Source organism: Manis javanica, chromosome 3 (assembly GCF_040802235.1).
Source record: "Manis javanica isolate MJ-LG chromosome 3, MJ_LKY, whole genome shotgun sequence".
Classification (NCBI taxonomy): Eukaryota; Metazoa; Chordata; class Mammalia; order Pholidota; family Manidae; genus Manis; species Manis javanica.
The window spans coordinates 77,642,408-77,663,344 of record NC_133158.1 but is presented as its reverse complement, the minus strand read 5'-3'; the positions used below and the strand labels follow the sequence as shown (position 1 = coordinate 77,663,344).

Here is a 20,937-nt window from a genome sequence, read left to right as displayed (position 1 = left end):
TAGCTACGAATTGCTGCATGGAAAATCTTAGAAAAGGCAGACATCTTATTAACAAGATTTAGGTTTAATCTGACCAGAAACAAAAGTTAAAATTGATTTATTTAATATATATACTGTGTTAATCTAGACAAGTAACTTACGTTCTCAATGCTTTAGTTCCTTTATGAAAATGGATGTAATAATAGCTTTCTCACAATAATGTATGGTGATTACATATGTCTAGGGTTAAACACTTGAAGCTGTTATGGAAAACAGCATAAAAAATTAAAAATACAAATGCCATATGATCTAGTAATTTCACTTCTGGGTATTTACCCAAAGAAAACAAAACCTCTAATTCAAAAACATATATGCACCCCTATGTTTACTGCATCATTATTTATAACAGCCAAACTATGAGTGCAACCTGTCTATCAAGAGAGGAATGGATAAGATGTGGTAGATACAAGCAATGGAGTATTCGCCATAAAAAAGAATGAAATCTTGCCATTCATGACAACATGAATGGATCTAGAGTGTATTATGCTAAGTAAAATTAGTCAGATACAGAAAGACAAATACCGTATGATTTTACTCATATGTGGAATTGAAAAAACAAAATAAATGAATAAACAACACAAACAAAAGTAAAATGCCCAGAAACAGGATCATAAATACAGAGAACTGGTGGCTACAAGGGGCAGTGGGGGTGGGAGACAAAATAGGTGAAGGGGATCAAAAGATACAAACTCCCAGTTATAAAATACACATCATGGGGATGAAAAGTACAGCATAGGTAATATAGTCAATAATACTGTAAAAGCTTTGGTGACAGATGGTAATTACACTTATGGTGGGCATTTTTTAATGTATGTAACTGTCAAATAGCTATGCTGTTGATGAAACTAATGTAGTATTATGTCAACTATATACCTCAATACAACTTTTTTAAAAAAACACTGTCTTCCACAGAGATATCTGTTTACTTGTGTTCATAGAAGCACTGTTCAAAATAAAATGTGAAAGCAACTCAAGAGTTCAATCAATGAATAAGGGAATAAGCAAAATGTGGTATACACATACAATGAAATATTTTTCAGCTTTAAAAGGAAAGAAAATCTGATATATGCTAAACACAGATGAACCCTGAAGGCTGAAATAGAACAGGAAAAAAAACCATATATACATATATATATATATTTTTTCATATATATATATGTGTGTCTCTGCCTCCAGATCCTGTCACAAAGCTCCTAAAACCTCTGTAATTTTCTGTGTTATAGGACTGTCTTTTGTACTACTGAGGCGAGTTTGCATGGGCTCCTGGATGGGGGCTGGTCACCAGAAAGACCAAGCCAAATTCCCTCTGTAGAGAGGGAAGAGGAGCTGAAGAAAGACTTAAAATTGCTCATGCCTCATGAGGAAGCCCCAGTAAAAATCCCAATAGCATGGGGTTCACAGAGATTTCAGATTGGTGAACCTATCCACATACTGGAGGGTGACATACCCCTAACTCCACAGGTACAGAAACTCCTGCACTCAGGGCTCTCCTGATATACGGCAGAGACAGGACACAGGCATCATGATTAATTTTCCAAAAATAGCTGAGATATAAATACTATATCCCAGATATAGTATTTATATATCATATAAATAACAGGTATAAAAACAGGAGGGATCCCATCTTAAGGCTAAGATTCCATTTTAAAGAAAAAGCAGAATTGAAAAGAAAGATTCCTTATGTATTCTTTGGTAAACGAACAATAACCCACTCTAAAAGCAAGGCAAACAGTCTTAACTGATATATTCCCTGAGGGAAGCCACTATCCTGGAGAAAAACCAGATCAATAGATTTCTTATCTTAAATTAATTTTGCAGAATTTGCTGGAGGACTAATAATGGAGAAGATAAAACATCTCTCATCAAAGTTAAGTATCTTGAGACTTCTTGACAAGTCTACACCCCTACCTTTTGTCACATTCCTGAATCCTTAAAAGACAATCCCCAACCTTTTAGTGTGCATCCTCTCTGAGGTCACCCGCCCTCCACGATCCTTAAGTGTGTATTTTAAAATAAAGCTTTCTCTCTGCTCAACTTATGTGTTTTCTCTCTGTGCTCTTCCACTGGTAAGTGTCAATTTGCTATTTCATTCTATTTCCAAGTCTTCACTCTGCCTCTGCTTTACTTCTGTTAAATAGGGAGGGGCTAATGAGGGTGCTAATTTGGGCTTGAAAGTTCTCGTCATGTGGGTGACCCAGTCAGAACTGCAACTGTGCGATCTGCTGTTCAGTAGCCTGACTTCAAATCTTTCTTTGAGAAGTTCTCAGAACTTAACATCACTCTAACCTGTGCTCTGTGGCTCCCCAAAATCCTTGGGTGGTAGGGGCTAGTCCCCACGACCTGCAGATCAGCAGACCCTGGACTCCAGGTGACCCTGACTCGGCCCTATGCCGAGGAGTTCACTGAGCTATCCCACCTAACCTCTTCACTTTCCTGATCTCAGGTGCCTGCAGAGCAGCTGCCATTCATTTCTACTCTTGCTTTAGTGAATTCCTTCCTTATAAGTACTCTTCCAACCTGCTGGAGAATTGTTTCTCATTGAGAGTCAGGAACCATTCCCCATCCAAGTTAAAGTTTCACCTAATCCACAGGGAGAGACCTCCCACACTGCCTGGCAGCAGTCCAAAACCTCAAACTATGTATCTCTTCATCTAACAGTTTGTCTGCATCCATTATTATATCTTTCAACTAACTGGTAAAAATAAGTAAGTGTTTCCCTGAGCAGTTCTAGAAATGGAGGAAGGGGCCATGGGAAACTCAGATTTACAGTCAATCAGAAGCACAGGTGATAACCTGCACTTGTGACTGGCATGTGAACAGTACAGTGGGACCCAGGTAAGATCCCCTTACCCTATGGGATCGACTCTATCTCCACATTGACAATGACAGAATTGTGTTAAATTGTAGGTCACACAGCTGGTATACGCAGAGTATTGCTTGGGGAAGACTGAGGGAGGGAAAGGGGACCCACACACATCTGGTGTCAGAAGAGAGATACAGAAGCATGAGAGTGAAGAAGAATCAGAAGACTAGTTTTTCCCAACACAATGACATTATGCTAAGTGAAATGAGCTAGTAAAAAAAAACAAACAAACAAATACTGTATGATTTGCTGTACTAAGTACCTAGAGTGTCAAATTCATAGAGACAGAAATTAGACTGGTGGTTCTCAGGGGCTAGGAGAGTAATAAATGGAGAGTTATTGTTAAACAGGTACAGTGTTTCAGTTCTGAGAGATGTAAAGAGATCTAGAAATAGATGGTGATAATGGTTACACAACAATGTGAATGTACTAAATGCCAGTGAATTGTACTCTTAAAATGGTTAAAAGCAGGAATTAAGATGGCAGCATGAGGAGTGAGGCAGAAACCTCCTCTCAAAACCACATATAAAAGAAAGATTAAAGATGGTAGCATGAGAGGTGAGACAGAGGCTTCCTCCTAAAACTGCATATAATATGAAAATATAATTAATACAACTAATCCTGAAAGAAGAACAACAAAGAGGACTGTGCCAGACTGCATACACCTGGAGAAAAGAGCAGATATCATGGAACAGGCTAACGTACCAAAGCTGTGGCCCAGCGGGACCCAAGCCATTCTCCCACCCCAGCTGATGGGCGAGAGGAAGAGAAACGGAGCAGGGAGGAAGTGCAGGCCCGGGACTGCTGAAAACCTAACTCCGGAGATCTGCTCTGGGAGCACAAACCTACATTTCATGGTGTTTCATTATGCTCACATGACTACGGGATTGGAAAGCAAAGACAAGGAAAATTTATGGACAGACTGAGATTCCAGCTGCTTGTGGAAAGCAGAGATCCATATCTGGCTGCTCTGGGACAAAAGAAAGGCGGGAAGTCTGAGAGACTTCCTAACAAGGAAGCCCCTAGCAAGAGGTCTGCTAAAGGGGCAAGAATTGCACAGAGCTTACTACTCAGGAGAAAGGAAAGGTAGACAAAATTGTCCAGGTGCACTCTGCCCAGCAGGTTGGGAGTTTTCATGATTTCCAGGTACTCCAGCCCCCTGGCTGGCTACACAGCTCTAAGGACCCTCACCGTGATAAGCAGCCTACTGCACCTTTCTCCCAGCCAGCTGCACCAGCCTCGCAAATGGGTAAACCCAACCCTGGTGTTAGGCCAGCCAGAGAGAAGATCTGTCTACAGCAAGTACAACCAGAAAGCATAAAGGCTTATACCTGTGTGCTTGGACCACTGTTTCAGGCAGTGGAGACATGCATAGCAGCCGGGAAGCAGGAAACAGCTCTTTCATCCACCCAGGCACCAATACCATGCCCCTGCGACCCCCCGACTGAGCAGCTCCAGAAGGTAGAGCTTCTGGACACTAGAGAGCGCCATATACAAATATGAAATGCCAAAGAAACCTGGTTCAGAGTAAAATTAATATAACTACTGAGAAGATGACATGGACCTTGTGACTCTTCCCGAAATGGAGTTCAAATTAAAAATCCTTAACATGTTAATGGAGGTATGGAAAGATGTTCAAGAGCTGAGGAAAGAATTGCATTTGGAGATCCAATCATTGAAGAGCACAATGGAGGGAAGTAAAAGCAGGTTGAATATGGTGGAGGAGAGGATAAATGAAAGAGAAACTAGAGAAGAGGAATACAACGAAGCTGAAGCACAGAGAGAAAAAAGGATCTCTAAGAATGAAAGAATATTGAGAGAACTGTGTGACCAATCCAAACAGGAAAATATTTGCATTATAGGGGTGCCAGAAGAAGAAGAGAGAAAAAGGGATAGAAAATGTCTTTGAGGAGGTAATTGCTGAAAACTTCCTCAGTCTGGGGAAGGAGATAGTCTCTCAAGCCATGAAGGTGCACAGATCTGCCAACACAAGGGACCCAAAGACAACAACACCAAAACATATAGTAATTAAAATGGCAAAGATCAAGGATAAAGACAGAATATTAAAAGCATCAGAGAGAGAAACAAAATCACATACAAAGGAAAGCCCATCAGGCTAACATCAGACTTCTCAGCAGAGACCTTACAGGTAAGAGGGAGTGGCATGATGTATTTAATGCAATGAAGCAGAAGGGCCTGGGACCAAGATTCCTTTATACAGCAAGATTATCATTTATATTTGAAGGAGGGATTAAACAATTTCCAGATAAGCAAAAGCTGAGAGAATTTACCTCCCACAAACCATCTCTACAGTCTATTTTGGAGGGACTGCTATAGATGGAAGTGTTTCTAAGGTTTAATACCTGTCACCACAGGTAATACAACCACAGTAAAAAAGGAAGAACAGCTAATTATTAGGCAAATCCAAAATTAAATTAAGTATCCCCAAAGTCAATCAAGGGATAGACAAAGAGTACAGAATATGCTATATAATATATAAAAAATGGAGGAAGTAAAAGGAGGAGAAAAAGAAAAGAACCTATAGATTGTGTTTGAAATAGCATATTAAGTGAGTTAAGTTAGACTCGCAGATAGTCAGGAAGTTAATCTTGAAACTTTGGTAATGAAGAATCTAAATGCTGCAATGGCAATAAGTACATGACTATCTATAATCACCCTAAATGTAAATGGACTTAATGGACCAATCAAAAGACATAGACTCACTGAATGGATAAAAAATCAAGACGTATCTATATGTTGCCTACAAGAGACTCACTTTAAATCCTAAGACATACACAGACTAAAAGTGAAGAGATTGAAAAATATATATATTTTTTGCATGCAACTAAAAGAGAGAAAAAAGCAGGAGTTGCACTACTTGTATCAGACAAAATAGACTTCAAAACAAAGAAAGTAACAATAGACAAAGGAGGACATTACATAATGATAAAGTGGCCAATCCAACAAGAAGATATAACCATTATAAATATCTTTACTCCCAGCACAGGAGCACCTACAAATGTGAAACAAATACTAACAGAATTAAAAAGGGAAATAGAATGCAATGCATTCATTCTAGGAGACTTCAACACTCCACTCACTCTGAAGGAGAGATCAACCAGACAGAAAATAAGTAAGGACCCAGAGGCACTGAACAACACATTAGAACAAATGGACCTAACAGACATCTACAGAACTCTATATCCAAAAGCAGCAGAATACATTCTTCTCCAGTGCACATGGAACATTTTCAAGAATAGATCACATACTAGGCAACAAAAAGAGCCTCAGTTAATTAAAAAAGACTGAAATTGTATCAAGCAGTTTCCCATAAAACAAAGGTATGGAACTAGAAATAAGTTATGCAAAGAAAATGAAAAATCCCACAAACACATTGGTGCTTCACAACATGCTCCTACATAACAAATGGATCAATGATCAAATTAAAACTGAGACCAAGCAATATATGGAGACAAATGAAAATAATAATTCAACAACACAAAAACTATGGGATGCAGCCAAGGCCATGCTAAGAGAAAAGTATACTGAAATACAGCCCTACCTCAGGAAAGAACAATCCCATACAACAAGTCTAAACTCACAATTAATGAAACTAGAAAAAGAAGAACAAATGACGACCAAAGTCAGTAGAAGAAGGGACATAATAAAGATTAGAGCAGATATAAATAAAATTGAGAATAAAACAATAGAAAGAATCAATAAAAGCAGGAGCTGGTTCTTCGAGAAAATAAGCAAAATAGATAAACCCCTAGCCAAAATTATCAAGAAAAAAAGAGAACCTACACAAACAGAATCAGAAATGAGAAAGGAAAAATCATTAAGGGTATCACAAAAATACAAAGAATAATTAGAGAATACTATGAAAAATTATGTGCTAACAAAGGGCATAACCAGGAAGACATGGACAACTTTCTAGAAAAAAACAACACTCCAAGGCTGACCAAGGAAGAAACAGAAAATCTGAACAGACAAATTACCACAAACAAAATTGAACTAGAAATCAAAAAACTACCTAAGAACAAAAGTCCTGGCAGGGATGGTTTCACTGCCGAATTTTATCAAACATTTACTGAAGATCTAATAGTGATTCTCTTTAAAGTATTCCAAAAAATAGAAGAGGAGTGAATACTTCCAAACTCATTCTATGAGACCATCAGTACTCTAATACAAAAACCAGGCAAAGACACCACAAAAAAAGATAATTACAGACCAGTATTCCTGATGAACATAGATGCAAAAATACTCAACAAAATATTAGCATACTGAATACAAAAATGCACAAAAAAGATCATCCATCATGATCAAGAATGATTTATTCCAGGGATGCAAGGGTGGTACTACATTTGAAAATCCATCCACATAATCCACCACATCAACAAAAATGACAAAACCACATGATCATCTCCATAGATGCTGAAGAAGCATTTGACAAAGTTCAACATCCATTCATGATAAAAACTCTCAACAAAATGGGTATAGAGGGCAAGTACCTCAACATAATAAAGGCCATATATGACAAACCCACAGCTAACATCATACTTAACAGCAAGAAGCTGAAAGCTATTCCTTTAAGATCAGGAACAAGACAAGGATGCCCACTCTCCCCACTTATATTCAACATAGTACTGGAGGTCCTACCATGACAATCAGACAACACAAAGAAATAAAATGCATCCAGATTGGTAAGGAAGAAGTTAAATTGTCACTGTTTGCAGATGACATACTGTACATAAAAAACCCCAAAGAATCCACTCCATAACTACTAGATCTAATATCTGAATTCAGCAAAGCTGCAGGATACAAAATTAATACACAGAAATCTGTCGCATTTCTATATGCTAACAATGAACTAGCAGAGAGAGAAATCAGGAAAACAATTCCATTCACAATTGCATCAAAAAGAATAAAATACCTAGGAATAAACCTAACCAAAGAAGTAAAAGGCCTACACTCTGAAAACTACAAGACACTCATTAGAGAAATTAAAGAAGGTACCAATAAATGGAAACACATCCAGTACTCATGGAGAGGAAGAATTGATATTTTCAAAATGGACTTGCTGCCTAAAGCAATCTATAGATTTAATGCAATTCCTATCAAAATACCAACAGCATTCCTCAATGAACTAGAGAAAATCGTCCTAAAATTCATATGGAACCACAAAAGACCACCAATAGCCAAAACAATCCTGAGGAAGAACAATAAAGCAGGGGGAATTACGCTCCAAACTTCAAGCTCTACTACAAAGCCACAGTAATCAAGACAATTTGGTACTGGCACTAGAGCAGACCGATAGAGACCAATGGAGCAGACAAGAAAGACCTGATATAAACCCAAATATATACAGTCAATTAATATATGATAAAGGAGCCATGGACATACAATGGGGAAATGACAGCCTCTTCAACAGCTGGTGTTGGCAAAACTGGACAACTACATGAAGACAATGAAACTGGATTACTGTTTAAGCCCATACACAAAAGCAAATTCGAAATGGATTAAAGACTTGAATTTAAGTCATGAAACCATAAAACTCTTAGAAGACAACACAGGCAAAAATCTCCTGAATATAAGCATGAGCAACTTCTTCCTGAACACATTTCCTCGAGAAAGGGAAACAAAAGCAAAAATGAACTCATGGGACTACATCAAACTAAAATGTTTGTGTACAGCAAAGGACAACATCAATAGAACAAAAAGTATATCCTATATGGGAGAATATACTTGTGAATTACATATCCGACAAGGGGTTAACATCCAAAATATATAAAGAACTTACAAGCCTCAACACCCAAAAGGCAAATAATCCGATTAACAAATGGGCAGAGGATATGAAGAGACAGTTCTCCAAAGAAGAAATTCAGATGGCCAACAGACACATGAAAAGATGCTCCACATCACTAATCATCAGGGAAATGCAAATTAAAACCACAATGAGATATCACCTCACACCAGTAAGCATGGCCAGCAATGAAAAAACTAAGAACAACAAATGTTGGCGAGGTTGAGGAGAAAGGGGAACCCTCCTACACTGCTGGTGGGAATGTAAGCATATTTCAACCACTGTGGAAAGCAAAATGGAGGTTCCTCAGAAAATTAAAAATAGAAATACCATTTGACCCGGATATCCCACTCCTTGGAATTTACCCAAAGAATACAACTTCTCAGATTCAAAAAGACATATGCACCCCTATGTTTATCGCAGCACTTTTTACAAAAGTCAAGATATGGAAGCAACCTAAGTGTCCATCAGTAGATGAATGGATAAAGGGAAGATGTGGTACATATACACAATGGAATACTATTCAGACATAAGAAATAAACAAATCCTACCACTTGCAACAACATGGATGGAGCTCAAGAATATTATGCTCAGTGAAATAAGCCAGGCAGAGAAAGACAAATGCTAAATGATTTCCCTCATTTGTGGAGTATAACAATGAATCAAAATTGATGGACCATAATGGCAGCAGACTCAGAGACTCCAAGAATGAGCTAGTGGTTACCAAGAGGGAAGGGTGGGGGAGGGTGGGTGGGGAGGGAGGGAGAAGGTGATTGAGGGATATTATGTTTAGTACACATGGTGTGCGGGATCATGAAGAGACCAGTGTAGCACAGAGAAGGCACATAGTGAATCTGTGGCATCTGGCTACACTGATGTACAGTGACTGCATTGGGGTATGGGTGGGGAGTTGATAATATGGTTAAATGTAGTAACCACATTGTTTTTTCCTGGGAAACCTTCTTAAGAGTGTATTTCAATCATACCTTAATAAAAAATTAAAAACCACATAAAACAGAAAAATACAGCAAATACAACTAATCCTAAAAGAGAGAATGAAAAGAAGATGGCAACAGATGGCCTACATCTGGGGAAAAGAGAAGACTTCATGGAAAAGGGTAAAGTAGCAAAGACCTGATTCACAACGACCCCAGCCCTACCCCAACCCCAGCTAAACAGTGGGAGGAAGAGAAACTGAGCAGGGAGGAGTAGAAGCCCAGGACTGCTAACATGTACCCCTGGAGATCTGCTCTGGGAGCACAAATTCACATTACATGGTGCTCAGGAGATTAGAGGAATTAGAAAGCAAAGACAGAGAGAATGAGATTCTAGCCACTTGTGGAGAACAGGTACCCAAAACTGGCCACTCCAGGATAAGAGACTGGCAGGCACTATGTATAACTTCCCAACACCAAGAGGGCTGCTAAAGGGGAAAAGACAGGTAGACAAAATCGTACCAACACACTTAGCACTGCAGACTGAAAACTTTCAGGAACTTCACACACTCCATAGCCCTGGCTGGCAATAAAATGCCAAGGCCCCTTACTGCAATACACAGTCTACAGCTCATTCCTCCCAGCTAGCACTGGTTCACAAACATATGGCTCCCATCATTGCGCCAGGCCAGCCAGAGGGTGGCCCGCTTACGGCAGCTACAGTGGCACAGGACAGAGGCTCCTTCCTGAACACTCAGCCCACTGGCCCTGGCAATGGAGACAGGCACTGCAGCCAGGAAGCAGAAAAGAGCTCTTTCTCCCCCAGCAGGCACCAGCGGCAGGCAACAGCGCTGCACACATGTGACCCACGCACTGCTCCAGGTGCTGGGGAGCTCCAGAGATTAGAGCTCTGGGCACTAGAGGATACCACCTATACAAAGTTATTATTCCATAGTAATCATTAAAAATATGAAAAAGCAAAAGAACCTGGTACAAACTAAAATCACTCAAACACCAGAAAGAGGGCTAAGTGAAACTGAAAACACAAAACTTCTTGATAAAGATTCCAAAATAAAAATCATAAACATGCTCATGGAGCTAAAGAAAAATATACAAGACCTTAAGGAGTACTTCGGAAATAGAAACTGAAAAATATGGTATCTGAAATGTAACATACAATGCAGGGATTCAAAAGCTGGTTAGACAAAGTAGGGGATACAGTGAAGGAAATAGAAATTACAGAACAGTAATACAAAGAAGCTGAGGCACAGAGAGAAAAAAGGATCTCTCAGAATGAATATACCTGCAACCAATACAAACAGGACAATATTCGCATTACAGAGGTACCAGAAGAAGAAGAGACAGAAAACGGAATGGAAAGTGTCTTTGAGGAAAAAATTGTTGAAACCTTCCCCAATCTGGGGTAGGAAAGTCACTCAGGCCATGGAAGTAAACAGATGTCCCAACCCAAGGGATCCTAGGAAATCAACAAGATATACAATCATTAAAATGGCAAAGATCAAGGACAAGGACAGAGTATTAAAAGCAGCCAGAGAGAGAAAAAATATCACATATAAAGGAAAACCCATCAGGTTATCATCAGACTTCTCAGAAGAAACCTTTAAGGCCAGAAGGGAGTGACAAAATGTATTTAATGCAATGAAATAGAAGGACCTCAAACCAAGAATATTCTACTCAGGAAGATTATCGTTTAAATTTGAAGCAGGGATTAAACAATTTCCAGATAAGCAAGAGTTGAGGGACTCTGCCTCCCACAGCTGCCTGTACAGTGTATTTTGGAGGAATCGCTCTACAAGGAAAGGCTCCTAAAGCTAAATAGCTGTCACCAGAGAAAATAAAATCACACTAAAGGATGTAGAACAATTAATTACTAAGAAAATACAAGACTAAATCAGCTACCCACAGTCAGTCAAGGGATACACAAAGAATAAAGAATATGACACATAACATGTAAAGAGTGGAGGAGGAAGAAAAAGAAGGGAGGAAAAAAATCTTTAGATTGTGTCTGAAATAGTGCAATAAGTGACTAAAGTTAGACTGTTACATAGTAAACAAGCTGCCATTGAACCTTTGGGAAGCACGAATCCAAAGCCTGCAATGGCAATAATTACATATCTGTTCTTAATCACCCTAAATGTAAAAGGACTGAATGCACCAGTGAAAAGACACAGAGTTACAGAATGGACAAAAAAGCAAGACTCATCTATGTGCTGCCTATAAGAGACTTACTTCAAACAAAGAGATACACAGATTGAAAGTGAAGGAATGGAAAAAGATATTTCATGCAAACAATAGGGAGAAAAAGCAGGAGTTGCAATACTTGCATCAGATAAAATAGAATGTAAAACAAATAAAGTAACAAGAGACAAAAAAGAACAGTATATAATGATAAAGGGGTCAGTTCAACAAGATGTAATCCTTACAAATATCTATATACCCAACATAGGAACACCAAAATATGAACAACAAACACAAACAGAAATAAAGGGGGAAATAGAATGCAATGAATTCATTTCAGGAGACTTCAACACACCACTCACTCCAAAGGACAGGTTATCCAGACAGAAAATAAGTAAGGAAACAGAGGCACTGAACAACATATTGGAACACATGAACCTAACAGACATTTACAATACACTCCACCAAAAAGCACAAGGATATACATTCTTCTCAAGTGCACATGAGACATTTTCCAGAATAGACCACATACTAGGCAACAAAAACAGCCTCAGCAAATTTGAAAAGATTGAAATTCTACTACACAACTTCTCAGACCACAAAGGTATGAATCTAGAAATATATTATACAAAGAAAACAAAAGGCTTACAAACACATGGAAGCTCAACAACATGCTCCTAAATAACTAATGGATCAATAACCAAATTAAAACAGAGATAAAGCAATATATGAAGATAAATGAAAACAACAGCATGATGCCCCAACTTCTGTGGTACACAGTGAAGGCAGTTCTAAGAGGAAAGTATATAGCAATTCAGGCCTATCTAAAGAAGGAAGAATCCCAAATGAACACTCTAAATTCAGAATTAAACAAAATTGAAAAAGAAGAAAAAATGAGGCCCACAGTCAGGAGAAGGAGGGACATAATAATGATCAGAGAAGAAATACATAAAATTGAAAAGAATAAAACAATAGAAAAAATTAATGAAACCAATAGCTGGTTCTCTGAGAAAATAAACAAAATAGATAAACCCCTACCCAGACTTATCAAGAAAAAACGACAGTCTACTCACATAAACAGAATCAGAAATTAGAAAGGAAAAATCACTACTGACACCACAGAAATACAAATAATTATTAGAGAATACTATGAAACACTATATGCTATCAAACTGAATAACCTACAAGAAATGGACAACTTTAGAAAACTACAACCTTCCAAGACCAACCCAGGAAGAAACAGAAAATTTGAACAGACTAATTACCAGCAATGAAATTGAATCGGTAATCAAAAAATTACCCAAGAACAAAACCTCCAGACCTGAAGGATTCACCACTGAATTTTACCAGAGATTTAGAGAAGACATAATACCCATTCTCCTTAAAGTTTTCCAAAAAAATAGAAGAGGAGGGAATACCTCCAAACTCATTCTATGATAAGGCCAGAATCACTATAATACCAAAACCAGAAAGACATCACACAAAAACAAATTAGAGACCAATAACCCTGATGAACAAAGATGCAAAAATCCTCAACAAACTGTTGGCAAAACAAATTAAAAAATACATCAAAAAGATAATACATCATGACCAAGTGGGATTTATTCCACGGATGCCCAGGGGTCCGGCCTCCTACAGTATGGGAGAATATATTCATAAATGACAGATATGATAAAGGGTTGACATTCAAAATATATAAAGAACTCATGCACCTCAATGAACAAAAAGCAAATAACCTGATTAAAAAATGTGCAAAGGATCTGAACAGACACTTCTCCAAAGAAGAAATTCAGATGGCCAACAGGCACATGAAGGTGCTCCACATGGCTAATCATGAGAGAAATGCAAATAAAACCCACAATGAGATATCACCTCACACCAGTTAGGATGGCCAACATCCAAAAGACAAACAACGACAAATACTGGTGAGGATGTGGAGAAAGGGGAACCCTCCTACACTGCTGGCAGGAATGTGAACTAGTTCAACCATTGTGGAAAACAGTATGGAGGTTCCTCAAAAAACTAAAAATAGAAATACCACTGACCCAGGAATTCCACTCCTAGGAATTTACCCTAAGAATGCAGCAGCCCAGTTTGAAAAAGATGTATGCACCCCTATGTTTATCGCAGCACTACTTCCAGCAGCCAAGAAATGGAAGCAACCTAAGTGTCCATAAGTAGATGAATGGATAAAGAAGATGTGGTGCATATACACAATGGAATATTATAAAGCCATAAGAAAACAAATCCTACCATTTGCAACAACATGGATGGAACTAGAGGGTATTATGCTCAGTGAAATAAGCCAGGCAGAGAAAGACAAGTACCAAATGATTTTACTCATCTATGGAGTATAACAACAAAGCAAAACCTGAAGGAACAAAACAGCAGCAGAACCCAAGAATGAACTAAGAGTTAAGGGTAAGAGGCTGCAGAGGGTGGGTTGGAAGGGAGGGATAAGGGGATTAAGGGGCATTATGATTATCACACATAATATGGGGGAGGCACAGGGAAGGAACTATAGCTCTGAGAAGACAAGTAGTGACTCTATAGCATCTTACTATGGTGATGGACAGTGACTATAATGGGGTATGTGTTGGGAACATGATAATAGGGGGAATGTAATAACCACAATGTTGCTCATGTGAAACCTGAGCATAAGATTGTATATCAATGATACTTTAATAAAAAACTGGCAACAATCTATGTCCTTTAATGGGGAGTGGATAAGCAAAATATTGGCATGCATCACATGGATGAATCTCATAGGCATTATGCTGAATGACAAAGCCACTCTCAAAGCATTACACATTGTATGATTGTATAACCATTCTAGAAAATGTGTAAGTGTAAGTACAGAAAACAATATGGCCATGGGTTAGGGATAGAGACTAGGAGTAACTAACTAAAAGGGGGCACCACCAGGGGATTCTGGAGTGATGTAACCTTATTTTGGAGTGAGAAATATCTTCATGTTGATGATACTTATGAGTCTATACAAATCTTTTAACTCATAGAACCATACACTCTAAAGAAAATCTACAAATACAAACATACATATACACATATTTTTATTATGGTAGTTGTTGCAAAAGTGTATACATTTTTCAAAATTCACAGAATACTTAAAATGGATTAATTTAATTGTATGTAAAATGATCCTCAATAATTTATTTTTAAAAGGTCAAAATATTTTAACAGATACTTCACAAAAAGATATACAATGGCCAATAAGTCTATGAAAATGTCCTAACAACATCAGTCATCAAGAAAATGCATATTAAAACCAAGCCCAAAAGTCCAACAGAAGAATCAGATGAACAAATTGTGTTAAGTTCACATAAAGGGAATACTACTTAGCAATAAAAAGTAACAAACTACTAATAGATGCAAAACATGGATGGGCTTCAATAACAATTTATTGTGCAAAAGAAGCCAAACACAAAAGAATATATACTGCACAAACAGGCAAAACTGTCTTACTGAAATAGAAATCAGAAAATTGGTTGCTAGGAGTGGGGCTGGGGTGCAGAATGCAGTCAAAGAGAAGACACAAGGGAAAGGGGCACAAGGGAACTTTCAAGGCTCATATTGGTTACATATGTTATATTAGTCAATTATACATCTATGACCTGAGCAGTCTATTTTGTATAATTATATCTCAAAAATCACAAATACACAAAATACAAATACATACACACATATGTTAAAATTCTGTTAATGACTATGGAAGGGACATTTATCCCTTTCTCTATCATTTAAATCAATTTAAATGAAAGGACATGGAGGAGAAATAACAAAGGAAGATACTAGCACAGCCTCAAACTCTACAAACTATGAAACACACTTAGTATACTAATACTATGAGGTCCACAGCAACAAGGAAGCACAGAATGCTAAAGCATGTGCCACTTCAAATCTCAAACAGGATGTAGATTTCCCAAAATTCAAGTACCACTATCCTAAGGAAAACACCCAATTACAGTGGGAAACTAGTCACAGGAAAAGAAAATATGTTTCAGAAGAGGCTTTGTTTTCACTCAATGAGCTAGAGAAATTAAAGCTGAAAATAAGCTGTTGGCTTCTCAGGAAAAAGAGACTGCTGAAATGAAGAGGGGTTAAAGAAAAAGAGAAGACAGTAAATTATAACATAAAGACTTAATACCTAAATAGCAGTCTGGTGATCCACATCTGCCACTTGAAGGCCAAAAACTAAAGGAAGAGATGCATGACCCAAGGGTCAAAGGAAAAACACATTTAGTATAATACTGCTTAAGGAAACAAACCCAACAAAAAGCACCTGCCTACTTCCAAGAGACTGTGTGTGTACAACTTAGAGTTATATACATAATATATACAATCTTTACTCTACAATAAATACAATATTCTAAAACATAAAATATATAAATGCAAAGAGATAAACTTTTCTTAAAATAATGTATTTTTTCTTCCTATTAAATTGTTAACAATTTTACTATCTGGTAATAACCAGTGCTAATAAGTTTGTAGAAAAATGGGAGCTTTCTCTGGAGGCCATATAAATTGATGCAAATTTGCTGAAACAATTTTGCATTATTTATTAAATTATAATTAACAAATTCCCTGAGACCCAGTAATCCCACTCAAAAATAGCTCTCTGTGTATGAAAAACAGTGTTCACTACAGCACTGTTGCTATTAACAAAGCTCTGGAAACAACCAAACTAATATCAGTGCATTAAGTAAATAAATTATAGTATACAGTATATCTTTGGAGTACAAAGCCAATAGAAAATAAATAATGAAAGTAGCTCTAAATATGTTAAAATACAAAAAAATTTTAAATATATTACTAACTGAAAACAGCAAAGCACAGAACAATATATATTTCATGATCCCTTTTCCACAATTATCAAAAAATAATATGAATTCATATGTAGGTATATGCATCTTTTTTCTGGAATAGAATGAAAAAAAACTACTACTACTACTGGTTGCCTTTAACAGAAAGGGACAGAGAAGGATTCTTCATTCACTTTTCATATAACCCAAATTTTTTAACTTTACGCAATTGTTTGTTCTTTTTATGTCAACAGAAGCCCGCAATTGTTTGTTCTTTTTATGTCAACAGAAGCCCCTGGGTCCCATTTATTTCCTTTTTTGTACTTGGCAACTAACATTAATAACATCTTTTTTCAGAGAATAAGTTGTAATAAATGATTACTTTTTCTTGTCTGTAACATAAAAATACATATATTGAAGGTGACTTAAATTTGTTACCCTAAAATGCTATTTTTTTTTATTCTGTCCCTCCCAAAATGAGTATGTTGAAGTCCTTATTTAAGTATGATACGGAGACAGAAACCTTACAGAGGTAGTTAAGTTTAAATGAGGTCATAAGGGTGGGGACCTAGTCCAGCAGGACTAGTGTCCTTAAAAGAAACATGAAGGATGTAGGTGTGCAGAAAAAAGGCCATATGAGGACAGAAGAAGATTGCTATGAGTAACCCAAGAAGAGAGGCCTCACAGAAACCAGTCCTGCTGGCACCTTGATCTTGGAGTTCCAGACTCCAGAACTATGAGAAAATAAATTCCTCTTGTTTAAGCCATCCAATCTGTGGTATTTTGCTATGTTAGTCCTACCAAACTAATAGAGCCTCAGATGGCTTAACTAGAAAAATCTGAGAAAAATTCTATTTTTAAAAAATTGACCATGAACTGTGCCAGGCAAGGAAAAAACAGTAATACTTAAAAGTGTTATTATAAGCCTTATTAATGAGAGCTCTATAGTAAATCTTGATAGTGATAAAATTAAAATCCAGACTTACAATCAGAATGTCTTTTGAAATAATTGTCACCCTTTAAGATATACCCTCTCAAATTAACAAAAATAAGCAAGAGAAAATGATTTGAAAAAGCTTAATATTCTCATAGATTTAAAAAATATTTCACAATAATGAGATTTAAATCTCATGAAGACAACCATGTATTTTATACTTAGATTTAAACTGAAGAAGACCCTAACCTCAAAGCATTACTTCAACATATATCAGAAAAAAACTAATTTAAAACCTGCAATTAAGTAACATAAAAACACCCAAAAAAGGACATATAAGAAAATAAAAATTCAATTTTATTAAAATATTTTTAACACACCAAATAATACTACATACTTAAAAAAACTAATTTTTACTAACCCCCTGCAAAGGGAGATCCCAGCGTCCTGAGCTTCTGAGTTTGGGCAGCGGTGACTGAACACGAACTTCCTCTGGTTTTGCATTTAACATCTTTGTTATCTGAAACCAGAATGAGAAAATAATCAGTTTAACTGAAATATAAATAAGAGCTGAAGCAGCAAACAGAACCATTATATCACCCTGCATTAATTTTTTGCTGTTAGTTTTAAAGAGTATTAAGTTCAGTACTTAACTTATAGGCAGTTAAATATAATTTTATTTTAAAAACTCTCATTCATTTCATTCATTTGTGGAATATAACCACAAACCAAAACTGAAGGAACAAAATAGCAGCAGACTCTCAGACTCCAAGAAGGGACTAGTGGTTACCAAAGGGCAGGGGTTGGTGATGGTGGGTAGGGAGGGAGGGAAAAAAGGATTAAGGGGAACTATAATTCACAATCACAATATAGGTAGGTCATGGGGAAGGCAGTACAGCATGGAGAAGACAAGTAATGACTCTATAGCATCTTACTACACTGATGGACAGTAAATGAAATAGGGTGGGGGGGGGACTTGACAATATGGGTGAATGCTGAAACCACAATGTTGCTCATGTGAAATCTTTGTAAGATTGTATATCAATGATGCCTTAATTTTAAAAAAAACCTGTCATTCAGTTTGAAGGCACATGATGAAGCATCACAACAGTTACCTAACTATCCTCTTACCTGCAGTCTCTTCCCCTCCTAATCTTTCAAACACTATCCCACAGTTCTCTAATACACAAATCTAATTATGACTACAATACTTAAAATACAAGGGCACCCATGACTTACAGATAAAACTCAATGATCTGGGCTCTTTCACATCACCCACATATTACAAACTCTACATCCCAAGAACATTGTGTTCACTCAATCTTTTTCAAACATGTCATATTATTTTTTATCTCTAGACCATTGTATGTACTACTTCTCAATCTAAAATACCCTTGCCTCTACTTCTCCCTTGCAAAATACTTGAGATTCTGCTCAAAATTATTCTCTTATCTCCTGTCCACACACTGTCACTCCCACACCAAGGCATTCCATTCCTTTGTCTGAGCATTAGTACCTGGTACCTTCACATGACATTATTTATACCATATATATCACACAACATTACAATTATTGTCTACAAGTCTGTTTTCTTCTCCAGACTATGAAGGTGCTTAAAGAGAGTGTCCTGACTTAGTCACCTTTTTATCTCCAAAGTATATGGCCCATGATATGCTGAATAAGCAAATCAATGAATATATGAATTGCAGCCAAAAGTTTGAAATCATTTGTTTAGAATTTAAATATTGTAATTTTTACAGTAACAGAAAGCTATAAATGATAGTTAAACATCAAGTTAAGTACTGTATCAACTAACCTATAACCCATAAAATGATTTAAGTGACACTAACACATAAATCAGGAGGACAGAATAAATTTGAAGAATACCCCAACTCTTATTTCACTAGCACCTCTGAGTTAATCCTCCTGAGAATCAGTAACTTTTTATTTATACCTCATCTATATAAAAAGGTTCTGTCTTATAATTCATCCACAAAAGACAATGTTACATCTAAATCGATCATTTCCTTCATATTCTTAATTTGGGAACAATAGTTGGTTGCTTCTTAGGAGGTAAAGCCAAGGCTTCAGGCTGTTCACATGCATGGATCCATTTTGAGTAAGTTATTTAGCCTGTACTGGATACTGCGGCATAAGGTATTTTACAAAGATGACATACCAATATCCCACATCCCACACATTCTTCTTACAGTGTGATACTGACAATCCTCACACATTAGGTGCAGTATATCTTCCTTTACGTTGAATCTGGGCAAGCCATGTGACTTCCAAGGTTAGTTCATTAAAGGCAATATAGCTATTGCTTCAGCCTGGCTGACACATGCTAGTGTGTTTTCCCTTCCTACCTCCCTCTCTCTCTCTCTCTCTCTCTCTCTATCCCTTGGTACACACTCCTTGGGAGCCTTAGCCAATAGGTAAAAATCTTAGATACCCTAGGGTCACTCTGCTAGAATGATCAAATGGGAAGGTTAATAAAAACACACAGAGAGGATTAAAGATTGTGGAGTGAGAAGTGAGACAGAGGTTTCTTCGTAACACCGCATATACTACAAAAATATAATTAATACAACTAATCCTGAAAGAGGAACAGGAAAGAGGGCTGCACCAGACTGCATACACCTGGAGAAAAGAGCAGACCTTACAGAACAGAGTAACCTATGAAAGCTGTGACCCAGCGGGACCCAAGCCCTTCCCCCACCCCAGCTAACCAGTGGAAGAGAAATGGAGCAGGGAGGGAGTGCAGGCCTGGGACTGCTGCTCTGGGAGCACAAACCTACATTTCATGGTGCTTGCATGGTACTCTTGTGATTAGGGGGTTGAAAAGCTAAGACAGGAAGAATTCTTGGAGAGACTGAGATTCCAGCTGCTTGTGGAAAGCAAGGATCCATATCCAGCTATTCTGGGACAAAAGAAAGGTGGGAAGTCTGAGAGACTGCCTAACAAGGAAGCCCTTAGCAAGAGAGCTGCTACAGGGGCAAGGATTGCACAGAGCTTAGTGCTCAGGAGAAAGGAGAGGTAGACAAAATTGTTCAGGTGCACTCTGCCCAGTAGGTTGGGAGCGTTCATGACCTTCAGGAGATCCATGTCCCTGGCTGGCTACAGAGCTCCAAGGATCCCCCACTGTGATATGCAACCTACTGCACCATTCTCCTGCCAACCCCACCTGGCTCGCAAATGGGCAAAACCTACCCTGGAATTAGGGAAGCCAGAGGGAAGATCTGTCTAAAGAAACTACAAACACAAAGCATAAAGACTTTTACCTGTGTGCTCGGCCCACTGGCTCAGTTAGCGGAGACAGGCATGACAGCCAGAAAGCAGGCAAC

General features: G+C 37.7%; 1 protein-coding gene across 10 annotated transcripts in view; it reads right to left on the bottom strand.

Annotated features, from left to right (window-relative positions):
* SENP7 (SUMO specific peptidase 7) overlaps nt 1-20,937 on the bottom strand; it is a 195,622-nt gene that overhangs the window by 149,150 nt on the left and 25,535 nt on the right. For 6 of the 10 annotated variants that reach the window (XM_073231720.1, XM_073231718.1, XM_073231719.1 and 3 more), the window contains exon 3: nt 18,015-18,113. In XM_073231720.1, coding sequence (XP_073087821.1) covers nt 18,015-18,113 — 99 coding nt within the window. Of the gene's footprint in view, nt 1-16,004; nt 16,052-18,014; nt 18,114-20,937 lie in introns of those variants that run through there. The other 4 variants (XM_073231726.1, XM_073231723.1, XM_073231725.1 and 1 more) reach the window with 2 other exon arrangements.